This window comes from Polypterus senegalus, chromosome 4, assembly GCF_016835505.1.
Source record: "Polypterus senegalus isolate Bchr_013 chromosome 4, ASM1683550v1, whole genome shotgun sequence".
Classification (NCBI taxonomy): Eukaryota; Metazoa; Chordata; class Cladistia; order Polypteriformes; family Polypteridae; genus Polypterus; species Polypterus senegalus.
In genome coordinates this window covers 233,652,855-233,664,045 of record NC_053157.1, presented here as the reverse complement: position 1 = coordinate 233,664,045, position 11,191 = coordinate 233,652,855, and the positions used below count along the sequence as shown (strand labels likewise).

Here is an 11,191-nt window from a genome sequence, read left to right as displayed (position 1 = left end):
ATCAGAGCCTCCATTGACTCCACGAAGATCACAGCATCGTCAGCAAAGTCAACATCTTTGAATCTTTCTTCACCAACAGATGCCCCACAGCCGCTGGACCCGACAAGCTTGCCAGTCCTTAAATGGTCTTAATTATTAAAATTAAAATCTTTTTTATTGTTTTCAAAAAATAAATCTAATTAAATACTTTGCACATTCAAAAACGTATAACATGGAGATTCTAACATTTTTAAGCACATAATAAACAAGATAAGGAATTAACCAATACGATAAAATATTTAATTTAAAGTTGAGAAGCCTTACTTAGCAAAGCAGTTTGATTTTGTCGCGATCAGAAACAGGTCTTCTGTGCGGAGGAAACCTAAACGTGATTAAATAATCCTCCCTCCATCCAGAAGATGGCGGTATTTATCAGACGATTCACACCTTCTTTCCGTCGAGTAACTCCTTGATGCCTCGTCTTGTTTGATTCCGACGGCTCAGGCTGTCGTTTGAAGCGCAGGTCTGTACTTAAAGGTTGCAGAAGAAGAGAAAAGAAATGAAGAAAGAGCAGAGAGGATGTGGAGACGTGTAGGTGAGTAACGGGAGCACTGAGCGGGGTGAAGGTACCGGGAGGGAGAGGAAAAAACCAAATAATAAACAAGGACGGCGTGCGGGTTGATGGATCCCGAGAGAAGAGGAGAACAGACGAAGAGTGAGCGTGTTGCTGAAAATGATAATAAGAGGGATACAGAAAGAGAGAGAGAGAGAGAGAGAGAGAGGTGTGAGTGGTGTGTGTGTGTGTCTCGGCGGTCTGCCGTGGCGCTTTAGTGTTGATGTTAACGGCACTCCGCCCCCTTTCACTTTCCCGCCGCGCACTCCCACTCTCTCGTTTACTTTGACGCAGGTTGCCGTGCATAAACCGGCCGTAAGCCGCTCGCTCGTCCCATCCAGTCGTTTGATTCCCGCCCGAGTTTAGTAATGCGTAGAAATCTGAATCTAGAAAATCGAGATGCTAGGTTGGGAGTTTAACAACTTTCTCCGAAATTGATTTTGTAATGCTCATGGAGTAGTCGCAGGAAATCACATGGGGAGGTTCGTGAGAGACCATAGTGCCGCATCAGGTGCAAGGTAGGAACCAACCCCGGATATGGTGCCAGTCCATTGTGGGGTACACTCACACAGTGATGCTGGGTTGGTTCAGGGTGACAGGGTTAGAGGACTGGCGTACGTAGAAAAAGATAAACTACAGATGGGAGAACGTTCAAACTATGTGCAGATAGCAACTACAAGTGTCTAAAAAGGCGAGTTACACCGGGGTCGTAAAAGAATCAATCTGGAGTTTTTCAGCTTGAAGTTGTTTCTTCCAAATCATATACAGTGCATTAAGAAAGTGTTTCTTCCTCCCCCTTGGTGCTTGTCCTGTTTTGTCACTTTGCAACCTGGAATTAAAATGGAGAGGAGCTGTACAACACGTAACTACCTCTCTGGAAGTGCAAGATACTTTTTTGTTTGTGACAATAATTAAGACAAAAAAAAAAGTCAATACTTTGTAGAACCCCGTTTTGCTACCATTCCACCCGCAAGTCTCTTGTTGAATGTCTCTATTAGCTTAGCACATCTCGCCGCTGCAAATTTTTGCCCGTTCCTCCAGGCCAAACTGCTCCAGCACCTTCAAGTTTGACCGTTGTATTGGTGTACTGCCATCTTCAAGTCATGCTATGGGTTTTTTCAATTGGCTTGAGGTCTGGGATTCGATGAGGCCATTCCAAGACATTGGAATTTTTCCCATTAAACCCTGTCACCTTAACAGTTGCTTATTGTCCTTGTCCAACCTTCATCCCAATCTCAAATCTCTGGCAGACTGAATCAGGTTTTCCTTAAGAATTGTTCATTATTTAGTGACATATTCCGTCCTGACCAGTTTTCCTGTCCCTACAGCCTGATGCTGCCATCACCACCATGCTTCACTGTAGGAATGGCAATCTAGGGGTGACGGGAAGTGTTGGGGTTGTGCCATCCTTGGCATTTCCCGTGATGGCCCAAACATTTAATTTTAGTCTCAACTGAACTGACCAAAGAACCTTCTTGAGTGTCTTTGGGGAGTCGGCCACATGCTGTTGGGCAAACACCAAATGTGTTTCCTTTTTTTTTTTTCTTTGAGCATGGCTTTTTTTTTTTTTTTCCAGGCCGCTCTTCCATAAACAATGCTTAAAGTAGACCAATAGGCGGATGGATACCCCATCTCCACTGTGGATCTCTGCTGTTCCTTCAGTGTTCTCCTTGGTGTCTTTGTTGCATCTCTGATTTTGTTATAATGGATTTAATGGTGCGCTGTGGAATATTCAAAGTTTGGGATATATATATATATATATATATATATATATATATATATATATATATATATTGTGAAGGGTGGAGATGACATGAGAAATGATCACTTTTGTTAAAGTTAGTTCCACTTTCTAACTTTAGGTTGACTCCCTCGTGTGTTCTCTCCTCTCTCTCTATTGAGATAGATATATATCTGTCTACAGTACTGTGTATCTCTCTCTCTCTCTCTCTCTCTCTCTCGTGGGTTGGCACCCTGCCCGGGATTGGTTCCTGCCTTGTGCCCTGTGTTCGCTGGGATTGGCTCCAGCAGACCCCCCATGACCCTGTGTTCGGATTCAGCGGGTTGGAAAATGTATATTTAATATAATATTATATTATGTAATATATTTTATGTTTATTTTTTATATTATATATATATATATATATATATATATATATATATATATATATATATATATACACAACCCCAAATCAGAAAAAGTTGGGACAGTGTGGAAAATTTGAATAAAAAAACAAAGCAGTAATTTACAAATTTCCCTTAACTTTTGTTTCATTGCAGACAGTATGAACACAAGATAATTCATGCTTTTTTTGGTCAACATCATTTGATTTGTAAATAAACATCCATTCTTGCCATTCAGGCTTGCAACACATTCCAAAAAAAGTTGGGATGGGGGCAATTCAGGGGTAGTAATGAGGTATAATAACTAAATAATGATGTGATTTGAAACTGGTGATGTTAACAGGTGATTGCAATCATGATTTGGTACAAAAGCAGCATCGAGGAAAGACCTACTCCTTTAGGAGCAAAGATGGGCAGAGGATCGCCAGTTGGCCAACAAGTGCGGGCAAAAATCTTTGAAATGATGAAGAAAAGCGTTTCTCAAAGACAGATAGGAAGAGATTTGGGCATTTCTCCATCTACAGTGCATGACTTGATGAAAAGAATCAGGGAATCTGGAGAAATGACTGTGCGCAAAGGCCAAGGGTGCAAGCCTAAACTGAATGGCCGTGATCTCTCTCTCTCTCTCTCTCTCTCTCTCTCTCTCTCTCTCTCTCTCTCTCTCTCTCTCTCTCCATTATATGACTTAATCGGTTGGACCAGATCGTCTTTAGGGGTTTCAGTGGAAAGGGGATGAATACTTATGCACTCACATTTCAGTTTTTACTTTTTTTAAAAAAATTAAAATATCTATCTATATAATAATGATAATACATTTTATTTATTTGTAGGCACCTTTCTAAACATTTAAGGACAATGAACAATAGATACAACACAGATTATAAACAAAACTAAAATACAAAAGTTAAAATCAGACAGAGCAATTGTAATCACAGAGAAAAAGCAGTCTGAAACAAATGAGTTTTAGGTTTAGATTTGAAAAGTGAAAATGATTTAATATTTCTAAACTCAGATGGTAGTGAGTTCCAGAGCTGGAAAGCAGAGCAACCGAACTCAATTGTTTTATTTTATTTTTTTAATGCAGCTGCAGAGTCCGATTTATTTAACTTTACTTTTATAATAACTGTTCACTATATTTGTAGCTGCTAGTAGATAAGGCAGGATAAAGCACGGGTCAAACGCATAGCAAAAGAAACCCCTTCAGTCCAAAAGTTTGTTTTTAAAGGTTTAGTGAAAACTCCAAGCAAACAGTTCACACAAGAATAAAGACAAAAGGTTGTTACACACGTAGAATAAAAGTCTCTTAATAGAAACGAATACAATTGTCTCCTCTCTAAACGTCGTTTTTCTTGCCAAACTTCCCTTGTTTCTGTACTTAAAAGATGCTACGCTCTAAACGTACGGCACTGCACCTTCAACAGAGCACATTGCATCACATTCTGTTAAGCACAGTAAGGCGCAGTTTGAAGCCGCGTGCCCTCCATGCCTCAAGGCAGAGGACTAACTGACACTAATCTGTAGTCGGAGAGACGAGAAATAGTTAGAATGCAGCAGTTCAGTTCAGCTTGTGTGGGTTATAAGTACCTCTTTTAGACTGTGCCCCTTTGTTTATAGGCAAACATGTAACATAACCTCTAATAAACACTTCTATCCACTTGACATAATCTAAATAACTGGCAAATGGCTCTTACAGTATTATTAATTGGATTTGTTGTTGATGGTTCTTTAATGTACATAAGTGGTACTTCACCTTTTATTCGTGCAGCTGCAGAGTCCGATTTCTTCAACTTTAAGTTTATAATAATTGTTCAATATATTCTTTATTTGATTTGATTTGTTGTTCATGGTTCTTTAATGTACATCATATAAAAATATAATCATTGTCTCGCGCTTTACACCTCAAATATCCATCCCCACATCTGAGTTTACTAGAAGGTCGAGGGGAGATCACTTTTTTTTTTTTTAAATAGATAACAAGGACCCTCCATCACCAGTCCCATGGTCATGCAGTAAGGAGTCTAATGGCCTCCAGGACAGGGTGGTCCACATGAGAATGGATTCTTAGAAGAGAAGAGTTTTATTTACAAGGAGCAATGGCCTCGGCCGCCGACGACGACGGCGGCATGGAGAAGAGACTGGCGCACATTAAACAAGAGGAGTGTGACTGGGGTGCACTGGAGGATTTGTCTGTGAAGCTGGAGGATTGTGAAGGGACCGTTTCGGTTTTTAAAGCGGAAACTACTGCAATCAAACTTGAGGAATTGGAAGATCTGCCGGTTGGCCTTGAAGCAGAAGAGCATAAAAATGGGGACATTTTCAAGCAAGAGTCTTATCCCGGTTCACAGCCTCCATTCACTGACTTGGAAGAACTGGCCACCCAGCAGAATTCCACCAAACTGAAATCAGAGTTGGAGGAGAAAATCATTAAGGGAAATGGGAGAGAAGAAGAAGAAGAAGAAGAGGAGCAGCAGCAGCAGTCATCAAGGAGTGCTGAACTAGGTAAGTAATGTGGCTGAACATCATTAAAGTGCAGAACTGAGTACATAATACAAATTCTAGGGGTAGTTTTGTTGGCCTTTTTAATAAAATGAAAGCTGCAAGTACATTTGATTGAAATCAAGTAGAGATCATGTGCCTCAACAATAGGCGACCCCAAATTTAGGAAAGAAAAAAACAAAACAAACGTGATTGGAAAAAGAATGTCCAGTTCATGCCTTTCATTTTATAAAGTGACACACTGCAGGACTGTGTTGTGTGATGTTCGTATTTTGTTAAAATGTGTGACAGTGAAGGCCCATAAAAATGAAAACAATCCACGAGGATCTTTTCATTCAAATTCCGCAGACGTCTACCATTTGCTTTGCTGTGCCATGATGTCTTTGGATGGCATATTTCACTTTTAGGGTGCCAGGTCACCAACTGACATCCTGACCCACCGAGAGAGGACACACGGTAAGCAGTCAGACTGTGGACTGGACCGTGTATAATCTGTTTAAAACCAAAAGTTAACATTCTGACCACATTCAAATTGCTTGCCCTGTATGTACCCACGCACATAAAATTATATAAGACCGGTAACGGCGTACTTGCAGTGAATACACTTGACGTGAGCATTCATCCTCTTTCTCCGCACGTTTACCATTGTTTTGCTCAGAGGTTGATGCGCTTGCTGTTTCCTGAGCAGCTCTTCTCTCCACCCTAGCGGCCCGCTGCTTCTCTTCATCCGTCGGCATATTTTCGCGTTAAAACTAATTAAGTTCGTTTTTGTGTTGCAATTACTTAGTATGTTTTCTTGAATTTTTCACCAAAGACTAAAGTCTTCATCCTGCCTCAAGAATGATTAGCGAAGATGGTAGGGAATGAGAACGGCACCCGTACGCATGCGCCACATGGCCGCCCAGCTGTGCGCTGCCGAGAGTTGATTCTAAAATAAAATAAAATTTAAAAGGGGAATAAAAATCATCATAAGCGGATATTAGACGTCACGTGGTATGTGTACCAAATTTCAAGTCAATCAGTGAAACAGTTTGCGAGCTACAGGTGATTTAAAATCCTGGACAGACAGACAAACCGCCACAGTAGCGTATTACAGAAGACGACTGTATAAACTTGAGGATTATATACGTATACTGTATGTTCATCGTAAAATCTACCAAGAGAGTCCAGCTGCAGGCGAGACAGTCTGAAGCCTCTTGAGACATTCTGAGGCCCGGAAAATAAACGCCTCAGTCAGCGGCATCTCTTTGACTCCGCCCACTTTCCAGGAGCCACTCCCCATGTTGCACTGGTATACGGATGCCTACGTTACACGCCAGTCATGTCGATTTCAGTTCCAGCTCTCAGCCTGTGGAATCGTTACTTTAGAGGCCTGCATATTTAGTATTTGTTAAATTTATTATCTAAATTCATTATTTTTTAGTTTAATTTATTAAATATTGAGGTCTCTCAGTTCTACATCAGAAGCAAAACCACAGAATGGATGTGTATTTTGTTATTGGTTTTATACATACAGTGCATCCGGAAAGTATTCCCAGTGCATCACTTTTTCCATATTTTGTTATGTTACAGCCTCATTCCAAAATGGATTAAATTAATTTTTTTCCTCAGAATTCTGCACACAACACCCCATAATGAGAAGGTGAAAAAAGTTTACTTGAGGTTTTTGCAAATTTATTAAAAATAAAAGAACTGAGACAGCACATGTACATAAGTATTCCCAGCCTTTGCTCAATACTTTGTCGATGCACCTTTGGCAGCAATTCCAGCCTCAAGTCTTTTTGAATATGATGGCACAAGCTTGGCACACCTATCCTTGGCCAGTTTGGCCCATTCCTCTTTGCAGCACCTCTCAAGCTCCATCAGGTTGGATGGGAAGCGTCGGTGCACAGCCATTTTAAGATCTCTCCAGAGATGTTCAATCTGATTCAAGTCTGGGTCACTCAAGGACATTCACAGAGTTGTCCTGAAGCCACTCCTTTGATATCTTGGCTGTGTGCTTAGGGTCGTTGTCCTGCTGAAAGATGAACCGTTGCCCCAGTCTGATGTCACGAGCGCTCTGGAGCAGGTTTTCATCCAGGTTGTCTCTGTCCATTGCTGCAGTCATCTTTCTCTTTATCCTGACTAGTCTCCCAGTTCCTGCCGCTGAAAAACATCCCCACAGCGTGATGCTGCTACCACCATGCTTCACTGTAGGGATGGTATTGGCCTGGTGATGAGCGGTGCCTGGTTTCCTCCAAACGTGACGCCTGGCATTCACACCAAAGAGTTCAATCTTTGTCTCCTCAACCAGAGAATTTTCTTTCTCATGGTCTGAGAGAACTTCAGGTGCCTTTTGGCAATCTCCAGGCGGGCTGCCATGTGCCTTTTACTAAGGAGTGGCTTCCGTCTGTCCAGTCTACTATACAGGCTTGATTGGTGGATTGCTGCAGAGATGGTTGTCCTTCTGGAAGGTTCTCCTCTCTCCACAGAGGACCTCTGGAGCTCTGACAGAGTGACAATCGGTTCTTGGTCACCTCCCTGACTAAAGCCCTTCTCCCCCGATTGTTCAGTTTAGATGGCCGGCCAGCTCTAGGAAGAGTCCTGGTGGTTTCGAACGGATGATGGAGGTCACTGTGCTCTTTGGGACCTTCAAAGCAGCAGAATGTTTTCTGTAACCTTCCCCAGATTTGTGCCTCCAGACAATCCTGTCTCGGAGGTCACCAGACAATTCCTTTGACTTCATGCTTGGTTTGTGCTCTGACATGAACTGTCAACTGTGGGACCTTCTATAGACAGGTGTGTGCCTTTCCAAATCATGTCACATCAACTGAATTTACCACAGGTGGACTCCAATGAAGCTGCAGAAACATCTCAAGGATGATCAGGGGCAACAGGATGAACATGAGCTCAATTTGGAGCTTCGTGGCAAAGGCTGTGAATACTTATGTACAGGCCAAAAGTTTGGCCACACCTCCTCATTCAATGTGTTTTCATGACCATTTACATTGGTAGATTCTCACTGAAGGCATCAAAACTATGACTGAACACATGTGGAGTTATGGACTTAACAAAAAAGGTGAAATAACTGAAAACATGTTTTATATTCTAGTTTCTTCAAAATAGCCACCCTTGGCTCTGATTACTGCTTTGCACACTCTTGGCATTCTCTCAATGAGCTTCAATAGTCCATTACTATTTCTACTCCTAATTGAAACAAACCATGAAACTCAAACTGATTATGACAGCAGCAATCCAAGCTGTGAGATTTAAAACAAGATTACTGTTCACATGGCCAACTGTACATTGCATGCTCAAGAGTAAGCTCAGCGCACAGCTTGGTCATATTACAACCGGAGGGCCGAACTGACAACATGGTATACAAAGAGATCCTTAAATAATTATTGGTATATTTTCCCTCAGTTTTAAAAGGTTTAATTTTCTTCTTAATAAAACGTTTAAGGCAGTACTTCGCCACTGCGAAGCGCGGGTATTTTGCTATCTATTATATAGTGCCTATCACATCTATCTATATCTCTATCATATAGTGCCTTTCACATCTCTCTATCTTAGTGAACCTGTCATTATTGTGTTTGTTTTATTGCAGATTCAGAGGAGAATGGCCTCTTCACCGTGTCCTCATCTGCACAGCCCTCTCTCCAGTGCAGACTGCAGAACAAGAGGAAGATGAAGAAATTAACATGTGAATCAAAGAATGTGTCCCCGGCCTCTCTGCAGTGTAGTTCTGTCCAAAGCACAGAAGCCATCAACAGTGATCAGCACGTGCATAAAGTCCTCCTCCACACGGCAGAGAAACCCCATTGCTGTTCTGACTGTGGTAAAAGATTCTTCGACAGTAGCACTCTTCAACAGCACATCCAAATTCATACTGGAGAGAACTTGTATTGCTGTTCTGAATGTGGCAAACGATTCTCACAAGCAAGTTATTTTCAACGGCACAAAAGAGCCCACACTGCTGAAAAACCTTACTGTTGCTCTGAATGTGGCAAACAGTTTCTGAGGAATAACAGTCTTCAAAAACACAAAGTAATTCACACTGGAGAGAAACGCCATTGCTGTCTTGAATGTGGTAAACGATTCTCACAAATAAGCCATCTTCAGAGCCACAAAAGAATCCACACTGGAGAGAAACCTTATTGCTGTTGTGAATGTGGCAAGCAGTTCTCTCATAGTAGTTCTCTTCGACAGCACACACGGATTCATACCGGAGAGAAGCCATTTGGCTGCCCAGTATGTGGTAAACATTTCTCCCATGTAAGTCATTTTCATAACCACAAAAGAATCCACACGGGAGAGAAGCCCTATTGCTGTCCAGAATGTGGCAAACAATGCTCACGCCTAAGCCATCTTCAGAGGCACATAAGAATCCACACTGGAGAGAAACCTTACTGGTGCTGTGACTGTGGCAAACAATTTGCTGACAGAGCTTCTCTTCGTTACCACACACAAGCTCATACTGGAGAGAAAGCAAGGAAGTCGAGAGAAATCAGAATATCTCCAAAGAACGGCAAAAGAAGTAGTATGTGAATAGAAATGGAGACGGCCCGGGTGATCAGAAGAGGAGAGACCTTGTAGGGCGTGCGGACGTTAAAGTAACAGCAGGCAGATTAAGTAAAAAAAACGGAAATGGACATATTTGAAAACAAATTCAGAAGTAAATGCTGAAAGTGTGACTTGAAATACCTGAGAAAATTAACAACATGCTGTAAACATAAGTTTGATATGTCACTGTGCAAATCTCTCTTTTACATGACATGCCCAGCTGACACAGAGCCAGATTTAGCACAGGGGCTTCACCACATAGAACTGCAGAATGACACGAGCCAGACTGAGACAACTGGACAGCGCGCAGTCAGACTGAGAGAGGCCGTGTACTGTTTCTATCTGTTTTAAGTCAACATGGCACCGTGTCATCGATTAGAAGTGCATGTTCACCCAAGTTGGTGCTCTGCATGTGAAGGAAGAGTCTATAAAGCCTTGGCTCATGGCACGGCACACGTTTGAAGCTGGCAGACGGATGGATGGGAGATAACGTCACCCGGACCTGAAAATGCCTTCCACTGCACTGATGATGTCGAGGGGCTCAACACCTCGGGCCTCCACTCCTGGACTGGGTTTTGTCATTGGCTTCATTCGTCTGTTATGCATTGTAAGCTGACATTAAACAGAGCTATGCTATTTCTGTGGCGTGATTTCTTACCGCCATATCACCTTTTATGTTATATCTGTATAGTTTTGGGTTATGTAACGCGCCACAATTGCAAAAGAACTCATTCCCAGGACACGCACGCAAAAGTGGAGCAAGGGTTTGCTGTATAGCAGCGTTTCTCGGCCTTTACGTATTTGCAACCCAGGTTTTCATAACAGTATTAATTGCGTCTCCCTAACATTTTTTTGAAAGGAGCCCACTAATACCAATTTGATCTTTAACTAATGATACATCATAGATGCATATTTTATTATACCTACTTAACTTTTATCGACATTTATCTAACTATAATTATTTTTCTAGTATCAGAATGTAGTTTAAGTTAATTTGTTTTGGTTTCAATAGATGCATTTTTCATATTTTTGATTCTTGTTTTCTTTTTTTTCACATCTTCGCGCCCCCTTGGGTGCCGCCTCACAGTTTAAGAACCACTGCTATATAGTGAGATTCTAGCCGTAAAGACACAGGTTCTGAAATAGCTAAAATGGAAGAGTTCAGAAGTACAGGAAACTGAAACAGACATTAAAAGTCCAACTCTGAAATAAAAACACGTGAACCCAACCTAAATGACTAAAGGGGTGCAGACAATAAAGGGAAAAAAAAACAACAGGAAGGGGCAAACAACTAAAAAAAAAAAAAAAGTAAGGGACCATGTGACACCGTCATTAGAGAACAAACACGGGGTGGTGGCTCTGAGGCTAAGGATCTGCGCTGGTATGCAGAAGGGATTCTACTCCGTTGGGCGCTGGAGCGAGACCCTTAGCTGGCAG

The 11,191-nt window shown here is 41.8% G+C and overlaps 1 protein-coding gene across 1 annotated transcript; it reads left to right on the top strand.

Moving 5' to 3' along the window:
* The first annotated feature begins 450 nt into the window (after positions 1-450).
* Positions 451-10,644, top strand: LOC120528166 (gastrula zinc finger protein XlCGF57.1-like). The gene is made up of 3 exons (XM_039752247.1): positions 451-574; positions 4,687-5,215; positions 8,799-10,644. Exons 2-3 carry the CDS (start codon positions 4,810-4,812, stop codon positions 9,737-9,739), a joined length of 1,347 nt encoding a protein of 448 aa, XP_039608181.1. The 5' UTR covers positions 451-574; positions 4,687-4,809; the 3' UTR covers positions 9,740-10,644.
* Positions 10,645-11,191: the final 547 nt, after the last annotated feature.

Bases quoted from the DNA above. Each gene is read 5' to 3' on its own strand.
- LOC120528166 (XM_039752247.1), top strand. From the start codon at position 4,810: ATGGCCTCGGCCGCCGACGACGACGGCGGCATGGAGAAGAGACTGGCG. The intron at 5,216-8,798 runs GTAAGTAATGTG...GTTTTATTGCAG, and splicing joins ATCAAGGAGTGCTGAACTAG to ATTCAGAGGAGAATGGCCTC.